Raw genomic sequence first — 18,311 nt, 5'->3', positions numbered from 1 at the left:
GTCTTGAGGGATGCCTGCATTCAAAGCCAAGAAATTCTCAATTTGTAATTGTGTTGTTAAAAAGCATTCAGATATCCTCTGATTCGAGTAGAATATTTTTTAATTGAGCTATTCCTAACATTATTTCCCTAAAATCACAGAAAGACTGAAGCATTTTTTGTGTTCTATTTTGTCAGGATTACTTTCTTTTGCAGAAGCGCCTCTCCTAGAAGCAGAGTAATAAGGGCTCCAGGTGCTATTAAAGAATAGGGACCCTCACCAGGGACAAATTCTCTCAGCCATGCACTTATTTGGTACAAAAACATACCACAGTTGAAAACAGCGGGGGATAAGGGGAAAGTCAATGAATATGATGAATACGAAAGTCACTGAAGGAGATGAATAAAATAACACCCCCCCCCCCAAAAAAAAAGTAAGGAAGGGAAAGACTGGTGTAGAGATCTTTCTGGAGTGGGGAGTAGCTCTAGGTTGGTCTTGAGTCACCAGGTGGGAGTTTAAGAAGCTTCTGTTGTGACCCAAAGGAGACAGAATCTAGAGACAGGCCACAATGGTGCAGTGACAGAATAAAGACCTGGTTGCTAGGGTCAGAGAATAAACACCAGAAGCCTGGAAGAGGAGAAATTGAGCCCTAGCTCCTAGTCCCCTTCCCCACCCTCCTTCCTCTTAGGTTGTGTGAGATGTTACCTTTCACCTAAACATCATCTTCCTGACTTCAGACCTTAACTCTGGGCTCTGAGTTCTGCTTAGTTCCACATTTTCTACCCATTTGCACAGAGGACCACCACCTCTCCTTCCTGGAATTGCTAAGGTTTTCTACTTCACTTATGACCTGGTCATCAGCCCTACTAATTCAGCTGAGATGGAAGTGCCCACCCCCTCCAAAGCACTTAAGCCTCCTGATCTCAATGAAGAGTCTTTGGACCCTAGGATTATGATTTCCTTATTTGAAATTGGATCACTTCCCCCAGTTTCTTACAGTTCTCTCCCTTCCCTAAAAAGTAGTGACCATGAAGCAATTGAACAGCGGATTGCAAAGAAGTTTGAAAGCCTCTTAAAAGAAATTAAAGATATTGTTAAACATATGACAATGTATGAACAGAAGGTCACAGAAACAAAAGAATCTTTTAAGGAAACCAACATGTCTGAGGTGTCAGAACTTAGAGAAAAAATCATAGAACTTGATGAAATAAATAAAGAACTAGTAAAAAAACTGCTTGCTACTTTGGACCTAGGGAAAAAAGAGAATGCAAAGAAACAGGAGATAAGGTTGGACAACCAGAACTCTGAGGACACAGTGCAAGATTGTTCAAGGGATTGGGTAAATTGTTCAAAAGGACCAAAAGCCCTTCCTGAAACTCAGCTAAGTAAGGAAAAAGCAAAGCATGGATTCCCTCACATTCAAGAAGAAAATATCAGACTGAGGAACAACATGGAGCAGTTACTACAGGAAGCAGAACACTGGAGTGTGGAACATACTGAGCTTAGCAAACTAATACAATCCTATCAGAAATCTCAGAATGACATCAAAACTCTTAAAAATAATGGCACCCATTCCCCAAGTCAAACAAATAATGAGTCAGCTCAGCAAGAGCTGGAGGAACAAGTGAGGAGACTGAAACAAGACACATATTCATTGCATTTGATTGCAACCTTGCTGGACAATGAATGCCAAATCTTAGAGCAGAGAGTAGAACTGCTTGATGAACTGCATTATCAGAAGGAGGAACCTCTACAAGGGGAGCCAATGCAAATGCAAATAAACCATGAGCAAAACAACAAGGAAGAGAAGCTACCAGAGGCAGAGAAGGTCAAAATACATGAGCAAAACATGCCAGAAGTGGAAGGTACATTTCACAAAAGAGATCAGTTCTTTAGAAGCCTGGACATTTGCCATAATAAGAAAGCTCATAATAACCAGTTGAATACCCATATTGCAAAAAGAGCTCTTGTGGTAAAGAGGCCAGCTAGCAGCTTAAGTTAAAAAATACCAAAAGTAGAAGAAAAGGCAGATCATCAAAAAACTATATAGTACATCCAGCTCCAGGCATATCAATCATCAAACCTAAGAGAGACCTGTTTGTTCAACCAAGAAATACTCATAGTACAAGAAGATTAACATTTAACATTATTCATTACCTTTATGGTTAGGTAAGTTTGGTCTTTAATGACCATCAATGTCAACTTTTGCTCACATTAGTCATCTTTACAAACTGGTTTTGTAGTTATTACATAGAGATCTATGACACTTTAACCAAAAGTGAGAATTTACAGGTCCAAATAAGTAAAGATCTAAATAAAAACCACAACAAACAAAGGATGGGATTCTTTTTTCTTTATTTAATCATTGCCGTGGGGAGGGAAGTTCTGGGGGAAAAAGTATATAACACTTTAATTGTGACCCTTTCAAACTTCCTTTCTTTTTTTTTTTTTTTTTTTTTGTGTCATAATATTTTTTTTTTTTTTATTTTTTTAAATTTTTTTATTAGTTGGAGGCTAATTACTTCACAACATTTCAGTGGGTTTTGTCATACATTGATATGAATCAGCCATAGATTTACACGTATTCCCCATCCCGATCCCCCCTCCCACCTCCCTCTCCACCCGACTCCTCTGGGTCTTCCCAGTGCACCAGGCCCGAGCACTTGTCTCATGCATCCCACCTGGGCTGGTGATCTGTTTCACCATAGATAGTATACATGCTGTTCTTTTGAAACATCCCACCCTCACATTCTCCCACAGAGTTCAAAAGTCTGTTCTGTATTTCTGTGTCTCTTTTTCTGTTTTGCATATAGGGTTATCATTACCATCTTTCTAAATTCCATATATATGTGTTAGTATGCTGTAATGTTCTTTATCTTTCTGGCTTACTTCACTCTGTATAATGGGCTCCAGTTTCATCCATCTCATTAGGACTGATTCAAATGAATTCTTTTTGACAGCTGAGTAATATTCCATGGTGTATATGTACCACAGCTTCCTTATCCATTCATCTGCTGATGGGCATCTAGGTTGCTTCCATGTCCTGGCTATTATAAACAGTGCTGCAATGAACATTGGGGTGCACGTGTCTCTTTCAGATCTGGTTTCCTCAGTGTGTATGCCCAAAAGTGGGATTGCTGGGTCATATGGCAGTTCTATTTCCAGTTTTTTAAGGAATGTCCACACTGTTTTCCATAGCGGCTGTACTAGTTTGCATTCCCACCAACAGTGTAAGAGGGTTCCCTTTTCTCCACACCCTCTCCAGCATTTATTGCTTGTAGTCTTTTGGATAGCAGCCATCCTGACTGGCGTGTAATGGTACCTCATTGTGGTTTTGATTTGCATTTCTCTAATAATGAGTGATGTTGAGCACCTTTTCATGTGTTTGTTAGCCATCTGTATGTCTTCTTTGGAGAAATGTCTGTTTAGTTCTTTGGCCCATTTTTTGATTGGGTCATTTATTTTTCTGGAATTGAGCTTCAGGAGTTGCTTGTATATTTTTGAGATTAATCCTTTGTCTGTTTCTTCATTTGCTATTATTTTCTCCCAATCTGACGGCTGTCTTTTCACCTTACTTATAGTTTCCTTTGTAGTGCAAAAGCTTTTAAGTTTCATTAGATCCCATTTGTTTAGTTTTGCTTTTATTTCCAATATTCTGGGAGGTGGGTCATAGAGGATCTTGCTGTGATTTATGTCAGAGAGTGTTTTGCCTATGTTCTCCTCTAGGAGTTTTATAGTCAAACTTCCTTTCAAAAGCATATTCCTTTTCCTATTTATTATCCACTGAAGTGTGGGCTGTAGTTGAGTTTAAAAAAAGCTGATTAATCACTCCTAAATAGCTTTTCTCTTCTCATAAATCTCCCTATTCCTTGGATCTACTGTTACTAATATTCCCTTCTTGCTCCTCAACTAGTAAATGGTGGGCATACCAGGCAGCAGAGACCCTTGGGGAAGAACACGTTGGGTTCTTTAGAAGAATAGATGTGTCTCAAGATTTTGTTCTGTGCCGGAAAAATTCCTTCTGTTATTCCAGGTGAGGATAATTATTCAGAATTACTCAGGGAAAAAAACATTATCATCTGTTAAGACGGCTGAACTTCTGGTTCCAGGAAAGATGGAGCAGAATCACTTCTCCCTGTTCCTCCCATTAAGCAAGCTAAAAACCCTGAACATTAAGCATTAATATAAAATGAATGCAAGAAGACTCTCAAAGGTGGAGAAAAGGAGATGTGATGGTCAGGGTCCCCGAGACTTAATGTTTTGTTTCCTGAGTTTTCTTTCGTCTCTTATACATGCTGGGAGATGATAACCCAGAAATGCCAACACATTTACACAAAAAAAGCAGGCACCACCCCCTCACCCCCCAACCCAGGCCTGCTTTCTCTTGACAGAGGATGAGAAAACAGTCTGGCAAGAAAGAAACTTTTTAAAAAATTGCCCTACTCTGGCCAAACTGCATAAAGTTGTTATGCTTCCACTCTCATCCTCATCAGCAAATACTGAGCAAAAAACACTAGGCTTTCACTCTTGCCTGGCAGTAATACAGCACTCTTCCTTCTTTCTTCTGGGGTGGTACATACAGAGGTGGCAGAGAAGAAACCTTGGAGTTTCTCTCCCACCTGATGGTAACAACTTGCTCCTCCCTCAGCCCTTTTCCCAGCAAAATAAAATGTCAGGGAAGGCCATATGGATAGCCTAGATTTCTATACTCTGCCCCTGTTTTAAACATAAAACAGGAGGTTTAAGTAGGATCCATGGTCTCAGAACACAATGCCCCAAATGTCCAGAAAAGATAGAAAAAGAACTCACTCATTATACAAAGAGAAAATCACAACTTGAATGAGAGAAGACGATTAACAAGCGCCAACGATGGTATGACACGGATGTTGGAATCATCTAACAAGAAGTGTAAAGCAGTCACAAAAATGCTTCACTGAGCAATTGCAAGTGCTCTTAAAAAAACAAAAATAATAGAAAGTCTCAGCAAGGAAACAGAAAATATAAAGAAGAAACAAATGGAAATTATAGAAATAAAAAATATAATATGTAAAATAAACTCAATGAATGTGCTCAATAGTAGAATGTTGATGTCAGAGGAAAGATTCCATGAACATGAAGACAGAAAAATAGAAAGGACCCATTCTGACCAGCAGGAAAAATAGGCTGAAAAAACTCCCATAGTCTCAAGAAGCTTGAAATAAAAATTGTCTAACATTGGTGTTATCAGAATACCCCAAAAAAGGTAGAATGTGGGCTGAAAAGTATTCACTGAAAAAAAAAATGGCTGAAAATTCTACAAATTTAGTGAAAGGCATAAACCTATAGATTCAAGAAACTGAGTGAACTCTAAACAGTATAAATTCAAACACATTTAAGGCACTCATAATCAAATTTCTGAAGTCTAAAGACAAAGTAAAAAAGCAGGTACAAAGAACAATGGTGGAACAATTATCCAAATGACAGTGACTTTCTAATCAGAAACCTCCAAGGCTAGAAGGAAACAAATATTTTTCAAGAACTGAAAGAAACATCAACCCAGAATTGTTTACCCAGTGAAAACAGCCTTTAGGAATGAAAGTGAAATCAATATATTCTCAGAGGAAAACTGAGAGGATTTGTCACTATTTGTTGAGAAAGTACATTTGGTTATACATCTAATTCTCATTTTTTACATTCAAGAAAATGAGTGTTCTCTTTAGCCTCAGGCTTTGTCTTATTCTATTCCCAAAGAGTAATTTCACATCAGTTCAGTTCAGTCACTCAGTCGTGTGTGATTTTTTGCGACCCCATGGACTGCAGCAGTCCAGGCTTCCCTGTCCATCACCAATTCCCGGAGCTTATTCAGACTCACACCCATGGAGTTGGTGATGCCATCCAACCATCTCATCCTCTGTTGTCCCCTTCTCCTCCCGCCCTCAATCTTTCCAAGCATCAGGGTCTTTTCCAATGAATCAGTTCTTTGCATCAGGTGGCCAAAGTATTGGAGTTTCAGCCTCAGCATCAGTCTTTCCAATGAACATTCAGGACTGATTTCCTTTATGATTGACTGGTTTGATCTCCTTGCAGTCCAAGGGACTCTCAAGAGTCTTCTGCAACACCACAGTTCAAAAGCATCAGTTCTTCAGTGCTCAACTTTCTTTATAGTCCAACTCGCAGATCCATACATGACTACTGGAAAAACCATAGCTTTGACTAGATGGACATTTGTTGGCAAAGTAATGCCTCTGCTTTTTAATATGCTGTCTAGGTTTGTCATAACTTTTCTTCAAAGGAGCAAGTTTCTGTTAATTTCATGGCTGCAGTCACCATTTGTAGTGATTTTGGAGCCCAAAAAGGAGCCTCTCACTGTTTCTTTTGTTTCCCCATCTACTTGCCATGAAGTAATGGGACCAAATGCCATTCACATAGGAGATGCTAAATGGATGAAATGAGAAACTACAACATAGCTGAATCAAACAATCGCTTCTTACACGTCAGCTTGTTCATAAGCATTACCTGAACAAATTGTCAATATCATTTGTTTGTTTGTCAGATGTTAAGAGGATAACTTTCTAGCTCTTCATACAAGCACTGAAACTCCCCTGGTACCACAACAAATAGGCTAACTACAGGATTTTCAAATTTTTGAGGGAAACACTGCAATATGCAACATTTGTTCCACACAGCACAAACTCCAGGTAGTCAGAGTGTCAACTTTAGATTTTACATAGCACCATTGTTGTTGTTGCCAAAGATGGAGAAGCTCTATACAGTCAGAAAAAACAAGACTGGGAGCTGACTGTGGCTCGGATCATGAACTCCTTATAGCCAAATTCAGACTGAAATGGAAGAAAGTGGAGAAAACCACTAGACCATTCAGGTATGACCTAAATCAAATCCCTTATGACTATACAGTGGAAGTGAAAATTAGATTTAAGGGACTAGATCTGATAGACAGAGTGCCTGATGAACTATGGATGGAGGTTCATGACATTGTACAGGAGACAGGAATCAAGATCATCCCCAAGAAAAAGAAATGCAAAAAAGCAAAATGGTTGTCTGAGGAGACCTTACAAATAGCTGTGAAAAGACGGGAAGAGAAAAGCAAAGGAGAAAAGGAAAGATATTCCCATTTGAATGCAGAGTTCCAAAGAACACCAAGGAGAGATAAGAAAGCCTTCCTCAGTGATCAATGCAAAGAAATAGAGGAAAACAATAGAATGGGAAAGACTAGAGATCTCTTTGAGAAAATTAGAGATACCAAGGGGACATTTCATGCAAGGATGGGCTCAATACAGGACAGAAATTGTAGGGACCTAAGAGAAGCAGAAGATATTAAGAAGAGGTGGCAATAATACACAGAAGAACTGTACAAAAAGATCTTCACAACCCAGATCATCACGATGGTGTGATCACTCACCTAGAGCCAGACATCCTGGAATATGAAGTCAAGTGGGCCTTAGGAAGCATCAATACAAACAAAGCTAGTGGAGGTGATGGAATTCCAGCTATTTCAAATCCTGAAAGATGATGCTGTGAAAGTGCTGCACTCAATATGCCAGCAAATCTGGAAAACTCATCAGTGGCCACAGGACTGGAAAACATCACTTTTCATTCCAATCCCAAAGAAAGGCAATGCCAAAGAATGCTCAAACTACCACACAATTGCACTCATCTCACACACTAGTAAAGTAATGCTTAAAATTCTCCAAGCCCAGCTTCAGCAATACGTGAACTGTGAACTTCCAGATGTTCAAGCTGGTCTTAGAAAAGGCAGAGGAACCAGAGATCAAATTGCCAATGGATCACTGAAAAAGAGAGTTCCAGAAAAACATCTATTTCTGCTTTATTGACTATGCCAAAGCCTTTGTGTGGATCACAACAAACTGTGGAAAATTCTGAAAGAGATGGGCATACCAGACCACCTGACCTGCCTCTTGAGAAACCTGTATGCAGGTCGGGAAGCAACAGTTAGAATTGGACATGGAACAACGACTGGTTCCAAATAGGAAAAGGAGTACATCAAGGCTGTATATTGTCACCCTGCTTATTCGACTTATATGCAGAGTACATCATGAGAAACGCTGGGCTGGAGGAAACACAAGCTGGAATCAAGATTGCCGGGAGAAATATCAATAACCTCAGATATGCAGATGACACCACCCTTATGGCAGAAAGTGAAGAGGAACTAAAGAGCCTCTTGATGAAAGTAAAAGAGGAGAGTGAAAAAGTTGGCTTAAAGTTCAACATTCAGAAAACTAAGATCATGGCATCCAGTCCCATCACTTCATGGCAGATAGATGGGGAAACAGAGGAAACAGTGGCTGACTTTATTTTTCTGGGCTCCAAAGTCACTGCAGATGGTGACTGCAGCTATGAAATTAAAAGACGCTTACTCCTTGGAAGGAAAGTTATGACCAACCAAGACAGCATATTAAAAAGCAGAGATATTACATTGCCAACAAATTTCTATCTAGCCAAGGCTGTGGTTTTTCCAGTGGTCATGTATGCATGTGAGAGCTGGACTATAAAGAGAGCAGAACACTGAAGAATTGATGCTTTTGAACTGTGGTGTTGCAGAAGACTCTTGAGAGTTTCTTGGACTGCAACCAGTCCATCCTAAAGGAGATTAGTCCTGGCTGTTCATTGGAAGGACTGATGTTGAAGCTGAAACTCCAATACTTTGACCACCTGATGAGAAGAATTGACTCATTGGAAAAGACCCTGATGCTGGGAAAGACTGAGGGCAGGAGGAAAAGGGGACGACAGAGGATGAGATGGTTGGATGGCATCATCGACTCGATGGACATGGGTTTGAGCGGGGCCTGGCCTGCTGCAGTTCATAGGGTTGCAAAGAGTCAGACAGGACTGAGCAACTGAATTGAACTGAACTTATTGTTGTTGTTGTCCAGTCACTGAGTCATATCTACTGTTTGTGACCCCATGAACTGCATCTTCCTTGTCCTTTACTATTTCCCAGAGTTTGCTCAAACTCATGTTCATTGAGTCCGTAATGCTGTCCAACCCAGAAGTAAAATTTCCATTGGTGAGAACTCAGTCACCAGGCCATACCTATCTGAAAGTAACTGGAAATTGAGATTTTTAGCTGAGTAACTATGTCACCCAGGCAGAGGGAAATTAATTTTGGAACCCTGTGAGATGGAGAGAAAGTATTTTTGTGTTTCAGCACTGTTCAGGTTTTCCAGGCAAATATTATGGCAACTTGAGATCCCAGACTCAAAGGAAGCTGTAGAAGATATTTTCCCACTGCATAAATAATAAGACTTCAAAACAGTTACCTAATTTTAGAGATATATGTTAACATTTTAAGTTGGGGTGAGGCCTGGGATTTGGAGAAGTGTTTTGTAAAGCTGGAGACCCTGGAATTACCTAGCCCCCTGAGAGATTTACATTATAAAATACTTAAGAGTGAAAACCCAGGATCCAGAGGGTTTTTTCCCTCTCTCCTTGTAGAGGGGGAGAAAACAACTGTCTTTTTTTTTCTACATAAAAGCCTGGATTTCTTCTCTCATCTTTCCTCCCTCACATTATAGGCCCCAGAGCATGTACGGTGACATCTAGTTCTCATATCTCTCCAGGGGTAAGAATTGGAGCGAGAGGAACTAGCTCAATTATTATGAGGTAAGTAACAATCATGTGTCTCTGATTCAAGAACCTCATGTGTCCATCCAGGATAAAATAGAGATGAATGTTAAAATCCAACAAAGTCAATCAGAATCTCCACCACAGGTCCTATTACAAATGAAGCATAGGGCATGAGAAATTATCACATATTGGAAATAAACAAAATGTAATTTGAAATATTGCTTCCTACTCCATAAAAGTTTTTTTTTCCCCCTCCTGTCTAGAATATGTATCATGTCATAAATAATCTAACAGAGGAAATTTTCCTATTACAGCCCTTAGTAAAAGAAAATGATTTCCAGTTAAACAGTATTGAGGTACCAAAAGAATCAATTTTTTTTTTCCCTTTGCCTTTCCCTCTAATGGAAAGTACCATCCACTCTATTCTATTTTCCAGCCATCTTGGTTAACAAAAAATTGTGCTGTTCCGCTATACTTTATCAGACATGTGGTACATGTTATCAAGAAAAAAAATTTTTTTGCTTAAATAAATTACAGCTTTTTAATTGTCAAATAGAGTAAGTAATTTCTGCTTACCAGACCTTCTAGATTTGGTATTGACTTTAAGATTTGGATAAAAATATATATGACCTTGTGGTAGAAGTGAATCAGTTCTTCGAATCAGGTGGCCAAAGTATTGGAGTTTCAGCTTCAGCATCAGTCCTTCCAATGAATATTCGGGACTGATTTCCTTTAGGATGGACTGGTTGGATCTCCTTGCAGTCCAAGAGACTCTCAACACCACAATTCAAAAGCATCAGTTCTTCAGTGCTCAGCTTTCTTTATAGTCCAACTCTCATATCCATACATGACCACTGGAAAAACCACAGCTTTGACTAGACGGACCTTTGTTGGCAAAGTAATGTCTCTGCTTTATAATATGCTGTCTAGATTGGTCATAACTTTTCTTCCAAGGAGCAAGCGTCTTTTAAGTTCATTGATGCAGTCACCATCTGCTGTGATTTTGGAGCCCAAGAAAATAAAGTCTGTCACTGTTTCCACTGTTTGGGAATAGATGTCACTGCCCATCTATTTGCCATGAAGTGATGGGACCAGATGCCATGATCTTAGTTTTCTGAATGTTGAGTTTTAGGCCTTTTTTTTTTTTTTTCCACTCTCTTCTTCACTTTCTGCCATAAGGGTGGTGTCATCTGCATATCTGAGGTTATTGATATTTCTGCTGGCAATCTTGATTCCAGCTTGTGTTTCCTCCAGCCCAGCGTTTCTCATGATGTACTCTGCATATAAGTTAAATAAGCAGGGTGACAATATACAGCCTTGATGTACTCCTTTTCCTATTTGGAACCAGTCTGTTGTTCCATGTCCAGTTCTAACTGTTGCTTCTTGACCTGCATACAGATTTCTCAAGAGGCAGGTCAGGTGGCCTGGTATTTTCATCTCTTTCAGAATTTTCCACAGTTTGTTGTGATCCACACAGTCAAAGGCTTTGGCATAGTCAATAAAGCAGAAATAGATGTTTTTCTGGAACTCTCTTGCTTTTTCAATGATCCAGTGGATGTTGGCAATTTGATCTCTGGTTCCTCTGCCTTTTCTAAATTCAGCTTGAACATATAGAAATTCATGGTTCACGTACTGTTGAAGCCTGGCTTGGAGAATTTTGAGCATTACTTTACTAGCATGTGAGATGAGTGCAATTGTGTGGTAGTTTGAGCATTCTTTGGCATTGCCTTTCTTTGGGATTGGAATGAAGACTGACCTCTTCCAGTCTTTTGGTCACTGCTGAGTTTTCCAGATTTGCTGGCATACTGATAAGTGCAGCACTTTCACAGCCTCATGTTTTAGGATTTGAAATAGCTCAACTGGAATTCCATCACCTCCCCTACTTTGTTTGTATTGATGCTTCCTAAGGCCCACTTGACTTCTCATTTCAGGATTACAGTGGTAATCTAATGGTGATTTTCCATTTCTCTCATTCCTCTCATATTTATTGATTCAGTTCAGTTCAGTTCAGTCGCTCAGTTGTGTCTGCCTTTTTGTGACCCCATGAGCTGCCAGGCCTCCCTGTCCATCACCAGCTCCCAGAGCCCATCCAAACTCGTGTCCATTGAGTCGGTGATGCCATCCAACCATCTCATCCCCTTTTCCTCCTGCCCTCAATCTTTCCCAGCATCAGGGTCTTTTTAAATGAGCCAGCTCTTTGCATGAGGTGGTCAAAGTATTGGAGTTTCAGCTTCAACATCAGACCTTCCTATGAACACTTAGGACTGATCTCCTTTAGGATGGACTGGTTGGATCTCCTTGCAGTCCAAGGGACTCTCAAGAGTCTTCTGCAACACCACAGTTCAAAAGCATCAATTCTTTGGTGCTCAGCTTTCTTTATAGTCCAACTCACATCCATACACGACTACTGGAAAAACCATAGCCTTGACTAGATAGACCTTTGTTGGCAAAGTAATGTCTCTGCTTTTTAATATGCTGTCTAGGTTGGTCATAACCTTCCTTCCAAGGAGTAAGCGTCTTTTAATTTCATGGCTGCAATGACCATCTGCAGTGACTTTGGAGCCCAGAAAAATAAAGTCTGTCACTGTTTCCCCATCTATCTGCCATGAAGTGATGGGACCAGATGCCATGATCTTAGTTTTATGAATGTTGAACTTTAAGCCAACTTTTTCACTCTCCTCTTTCACTTTCATCAAGAAAGTTCTTGATGAACTTTAGTTCTTTAGTTCCTCTTCACTTTCTGCCATAAGGGTGGTGTCATCTGCATATCTGAGGTTATTGATATTTCTCCTGCCAATCTTGCTTCCAGCTTGTGTTTCCTCCAGCCCAGCGTTTCTCATGATGTACTCTGCATATAAGTTAAATAGGCAGGGTGACAATATACAGCCTTGATGTACTCCTTTTCCTATTTGGAACCAGTCTGTTGTTCCATGTCCAGTTCTAACTGTTGCTTCCTGACCTGCATACAGGTTTCTCAGCAGGCAGATCAGGTGGTCTGGTATGCCCATCTCTTTCAGAATTTTCCACAGTTTATTGTGATCCACACAGTCAAAGGCTTTGGCATTTATTTTATATTATATATTTATTGATTAGAATTAATTTACAGAAGAGAGCTCTTTTTTTCCTGCATTTGCTCATCCATTTTATTCATTCATTCATTCATTCACCTATGTGTTTATATACATATGGATTAACAGATACTTATTTTATTTGTGTGTACTTGTGTGTTAGTCACCCAGTTGTGTCTAACTCTTTGCAACCCCATGGACTGTAGCCCTTCAGACTCCTCTCTCCATGGAATTCTCCAGGGAAGAATGCTGCAGTTGGTAGCCATTCCCTTTTCCAGGGGATCTTCCTGATCAAGGGACTGAACCTGCGTCTCCTGCATGGCAGGCAGATTCTTTAAGATCTGAGCCACCAGCGAAGAATACTATCATTTTCTTACTCAACTATGAGTCAATGGGTTTTTTGGTATAACGAGTATATTTTTATTTTGTGTAATTATTCTACTCGCTCAATAGTTTTTGTTTTGTTTTTTTAACCAAAGTGTAATGGCTCAGTAATGATGGCTATTCAAAGCTTAGGGTCTTTATATACTTACAAGGCAGCCTATGCAGAATGTGATTTTAAACCATAACGACATATATGACTGCTTTTATAGGTATTATTGCGTGTATATAGCCATTTTAGAGAAGAAATTGTCTGAAAGTGTGAAATTTTATTCAAACAAGCAAAATACAAATGTACCTGGAGAGTCTGTTAGCCCTTTTCCTCAGTCTGTCCTCTTCTCTTAGACCACCAGGTGGTGGTGTGGGCTTCTAAAATTACCATATAGCATCCCTGCCTCTCCTTGGGTCCTCCAATCCACCAATCGCCTCCCCCTCCTTTTTAAGTATGGAACTCTAGAATGAGTGGATGGATAAAGACATTCTCATCCACAGTCTTACTTTTTCAGAGTTAGAGAGTGGAGATTCTTACATGGCTTGCCCAGAGAGTTACAGCTAGTTATCATGAGAGCTGAAATTGGAGGCCAAACCTGCTACCTTAACTCGTTGGACTCGCCCTGGAAGCCATATTCAGTTTCTGCCGAGTGTTATGTATATAGAAAAATGTTATGTGGAAGAGCAGGTTTTCACAGCTGCTGAGACCACCTTGTTTCACAAGGATGTTGGCAAACAAACCCACATAATGCAAATGGCATTTTGACCGAGGAAAATGTGACCAGACAGACTTGCAAGACTCTATTCTCGTCCCCATTTCCCTTAGAAGCCGTATTCCAGTATTGGTTAATTCAGTGTTGGCAGCGACTTTACAGAACAAAACTGCTGTAAATAATGGAGTGGCTGTATGCAGGAAAAAAATTTAACAGAAAAAGTGCAAAACTAAACAGCCCTCTGGTGGGCTGGAAGACAGCCCCTACCCCCTAGCCCCATCAGCCACCACACCTCTTTGCTGCCCTAGAAACTGTGCTCCTGACCTGCTCTGCTCCCTTCCCTGGAGCACCCTCTGGACAGACAGAATCTTCTGAGATTCACATTCGGGTTTTGTGACAACAAGGGGACATGCAGAGTTTTTCTTCTGTATGCTCTATTTTGGCTGTACATATGTCTTTAACCCAGGAGCCCAGGGGTAGACAAAGGAAGATTGAGGTAATCAGTATTGCACATTTTTTCTTCAGTGGTGACGTACTTCTCTTTTATTTTTCTTCATCCTTCCCAATCCTCCGACCTGATCTGTGTAACTCTTATCTTGGATACTCAAGTAGATGGAATGTTTCAGAGGTGGGGGGTGGGAGGGGAGGGGAGAAATCCACAACAAAGTGTTCTTGCTCTGATCGAATTTTTTAAGTGCTAACCTTACACTCTGAAAACTATAATGTATTGTTGAAAGAAATTAAAGCTCTAAACAAGTGGAAAACATTTCATAGGGATGGGTTTGAAGACTTGATATTGTTAAGATAGCAATACTCCCCAGATTGATCCACAGACTCAACACAATCTCTATCAAAATCCCAGCTGCCCCTTTTGCAGAAATTGACATGTTGATCTTAAAATGTTGATCTTGAAAAAGAAAGACAAAGCAGCAGGACTTATATGACCTGATATCAAGACTTATTCTTAAGATGTAGGAATCAGGATAGTGTGGTATTGGTGAAAGAATAGACACATAGATCAATGGAACAAAATAGAAAGCTCAGAGTAGATTCACACATTTTTTTTTTTTAAATCAAAGACAGAAAGACAATTCAACAAATGGTGCTGAATAAATTGGGCACTCATATGCAAAAAAAAAGCATTCTTGACACTCACACCTTACCAAAAAAACCCCAAAAAACCAACTCTAAATAGATTTTATCTTAAGTGTAAAAACACAAAACTAAAATTTATAGACAAAAACATAGGAGAAAATCTGTGACCTCATATTTGGTGATTAGCTTTTGGATATGACACCATAGCATAATCCACAAAAGGAAAGTTTGATAAATTGGAATTTCTCAAAATTAAAATAATTCATTCAGTGAAAGATACTGTTGGGGTGAATGAAATAACAAACTACAGACTGGGAAAAAGTATTTGTAAATCACATATGCGATGAAGTATTTGTATCCAGAATACGTTAAAAACTCTTAAAACTCAACAGTAAGAAAACAAAACACTCAATTTAAAAACTGGAAAAAATATCTGAACAGAACATTTCACTGAAGAAGATATATGGATGGCAAATAAACCATCAGTATAAAAAGATGCTTAATATAATTTGTCACTAGGGAAGGCAAATTGCAAAAGAATGAGCTGCCATGACATACCATTTGAATATTAAAAAAAAAAAAACAAAAAACGAACCACCCTGACAATACCAAATGCTGTCAAAGATTTGGAATGAGAGCTGTGGGGAGGCAAACATGGCAGGCACAGGCACTTCGGAAGACAGTCTCTTATAATGTTGAACATGGGCTTACCCTACGAACTAGTAATTGTGCTCCCAGGTATTTACCTAACTGAACTGAAAACTTACGCATACACAAAAAACTGCGTGTGAATGTTTTTAGCAGCTTTATTCATAATCCCCCAAAATTGGGAGCCACCAAGATATCCCTCAATAGGTGACTAGATGAACAAATTGTGGTATATGTGATGGAAAACTACTCAACAAGAAAAAAGAAACATGGCTGGTTCTTGTTAATGTATGACAAAACCCACTGCAATGTTGTGAAGTAATTAGCCTCCAACTAATAAAAATAAATGAAAAAGAAAAAAGAAACATGATATTCATCCATGCAAAAAAATGGATAAATCTCAAATGCTCCTTACTAAGTTGAAAGAACCAGACTGGAAGGGCTACATAATGAATGATTCTATTCATGAGGCATTCTGCAAGAGGCAAAACTGTAGAAATGGAAAAGAAAAGATCAGTGGTTTCCAGGAGAAGGGGTTAGCTAGGCAAAGCACAGAGTGTTCTCTGGAGTGACAGAATTCACATGTATGGTACTGGAGTGATAGACACATGATTCTGCACTTCTCAAAGCCTACTAGCACAAAGAGTGAAAATTGTATGAATTTTTTTCTAAGTTAGCTGGGTAACATCACTGGTAGTGGGACAAATAAAATTTTCTGTGCCTCTGGGATGCACTGAGAAACACACAACCACCACTTCTCTGGTATTCGTGGTTAGAAATGCATAATCTGAATCTAACCATGAGAAAACATCAGATAAACAAAAAGTGAGGGACATTCTAGGAAATAAATGGGCTGTATGCTGCAAAAAACTCAAAGTCATGAAAGCAAAGAAAGACTGGGATCTGCTTAAAGGGGACTAAAGAGACATGACAACTAAATGGGACATGAGATCCTGGGCTGGATCCTGAAATGAAAAAAAAAAAAATGACATTTAAAGGACATGAAATTAAATTTGAATATAGTTTCTAGGTTGAAACCCAGGCATCAGTACTTTTTAAAGTTCCCAGTAGATTTCTATGTGCAGCAAAGTTTGAGGACCATTAAAGTCCTTCCCCAGGTTTTTTTTTCTTAATGAATAGGTTCATTTCATTTTTTATTTATACATTTTAAAATAAAAATTGAATATATATTTAAGGTGTACATTATGATGATTTGATATACATGGTGAAATTACTACTACAGTTCAGGCTGATTAACATATGACCTCACATAATTAGCATTTTGTCCAGTGAGTGCACTTGATATCTATTCTTTTAGCATATTTTCAGGTTTGATACAATATTATTAAATACAGTTGTCATGCCTGTACATTAGATCTTTAGACTTATTTGCCCTGGTTTTCAGTTAGAACTCAATGCTAGCCCAATTAGATTGAGCAGTTTCCAGCTTCTGCATATGGTGTTTCAGGATTCCTAGGATTCTCTGAAGACAGATTGTCAAGATGAAATGTTATAAACCTAACATTGTCATGCTTTTACAGTAATTGATCAGACTCATGATTATATAACTACATTAAAAAAATTGCAGAGGACTTGAATGATGTAAATAATTAATCTTCCTTTCCCGTGATGTTTCTTGGTAATCAATTCTGCCTTTTTTCTTAATTTTTAAAAACAAGCTTCTATCTCTAAAGCAAAAGGGGCAAACAGTGAAATCGATCCAAGAATAAAGTTAGGAAGAACCCAAGTAGCTTATCTCTAGGTGTCAGATTTCAGCTGTCTTGCAGATCAGGACGCTAGGCCTCTTCACCTCCTGAAAGACCAGGCTTTTTACCAGCTATATTGTACCATTTACATCTCTACAAAATAAAAAAGAACACAGAATCGTTATCCATCCTCCAGCGAAAGACTCACCTCTCTTATCTTTCCGAGTGAAGGACTGAACCCTGTTTCCTCACTCCTACTCACTCTTCATACTGTTCATGGGTTCTCATGGCAAGATGGTTAGATAGCATCACTGACTCAGTGGACAAGAATTTGAACAAACTTTGGGAGATAGTGAAGGATGGGGAAAACTGACGTACTGCAGTCCATGGGGTCACAACTTAGCGATTGGACCATAACAACTCACTCTTCAAACCACTAGAATCTGTTTTCTTGCCCTACAGAGCTTATTGTTCTTACTGAGATTTCGTCATTTTTCTTGAATAAATGCTTTTTGGATTCTTGCAAGCCTTTGGTTAACTTCTAGAGTTCTAAAATGTTGATTTTGACTTTTTTTTTTTGCCAGTGATCTTGTTGCTTACATGGAGGGGTGCATTTTCAGAGGTCCTTATTCTACCATCCTTAATCTAGAACCACTCATCGTCTTCCCCTTGTGCCCCAAACTGCCCTTCCTGCTTGGTTTCTTATCTCCTTAAATGATACCCACAGAGTTTCATAAACCAGAAATCTGGAAATTATCTTTGACTCCCTTCACCCTTCTCCCTTCCTCCCTCCCTCCTTGGATCCAATCAAACACCAAATCCCAATCATTCTACTTTCTAAACCTCTCTCAAGCTCATCTCTTTCTTCTCAACCTCACCCTTATTACCAAGATTCCATTACCATTTCCTCTCACTTTAATCCCTGCCTCTAATGGGTTTCCTTCCCACTGTATTTGTGCTTAGTTGCTCAGTCATGTCTGACTCTTTGTGACCCCATGAACTGTCATCCTCCAGGCTCCTCAGTCCATGGAATTCTCAAGGCAAAAATACTGGAGGGGGTTGCCATTCCCACTCTATAGCCTCCATTATACTACACACATATGGGTCATTTAAAAATGCAGAATAGTGAAGGATAAAAGTTTGGA

The 18,311-nt window shown here is 39.3% G+C and overlaps 1 protein-coding gene across 1 annotated transcript; it reads left to right on the top strand.

Annotated features, from left to right (window-relative positions):
* Nucleotides 1-606: 606 nt before the first annotated feature.
* SPZ1 (spermatogenic leucine zipper 1) lies at nucleotides 607-2,317 on the top strand. Its single transcript, XM_043887763.1, has one exon. The coding sequence runs from the start codon at nucleotides 860-862 to the stop codon at nucleotides 1,979-1,981; it is 1,122 nt and encodes a 373-aa protein (XP_043743698.1). The 5' UTR covers nucleotides 607-859; the 3' UTR covers nucleotides 1,982-2,317.
* Nucleotides 2,318-18,311: the final 15,994 nt, after the last annotated feature.

Source organism: Cervus elaphus, chromosome 25 (genome assembly GCF_910594005.1).
Source record: "Cervus elaphus chromosome 25, mCerEla1.1, whole genome shotgun sequence".
Classification (NCBI taxonomy): Eukaryota; Metazoa; Chordata; class Mammalia; order Artiodactyla; family Cervidae; genus Cervus; species Cervus elaphus.
This window is presented reverse-complemented; position numbering and strand designations above follow the sequence as displayed.

Coding starts and splice junctions, on each gene's coding strand:
- SPZ1 (XM_043887763.1), top strand. CDS start 860: ATGGAAGTGCCCACCCCCTCCAAAGCACTTAAGCCTCCTGATCTCAAT.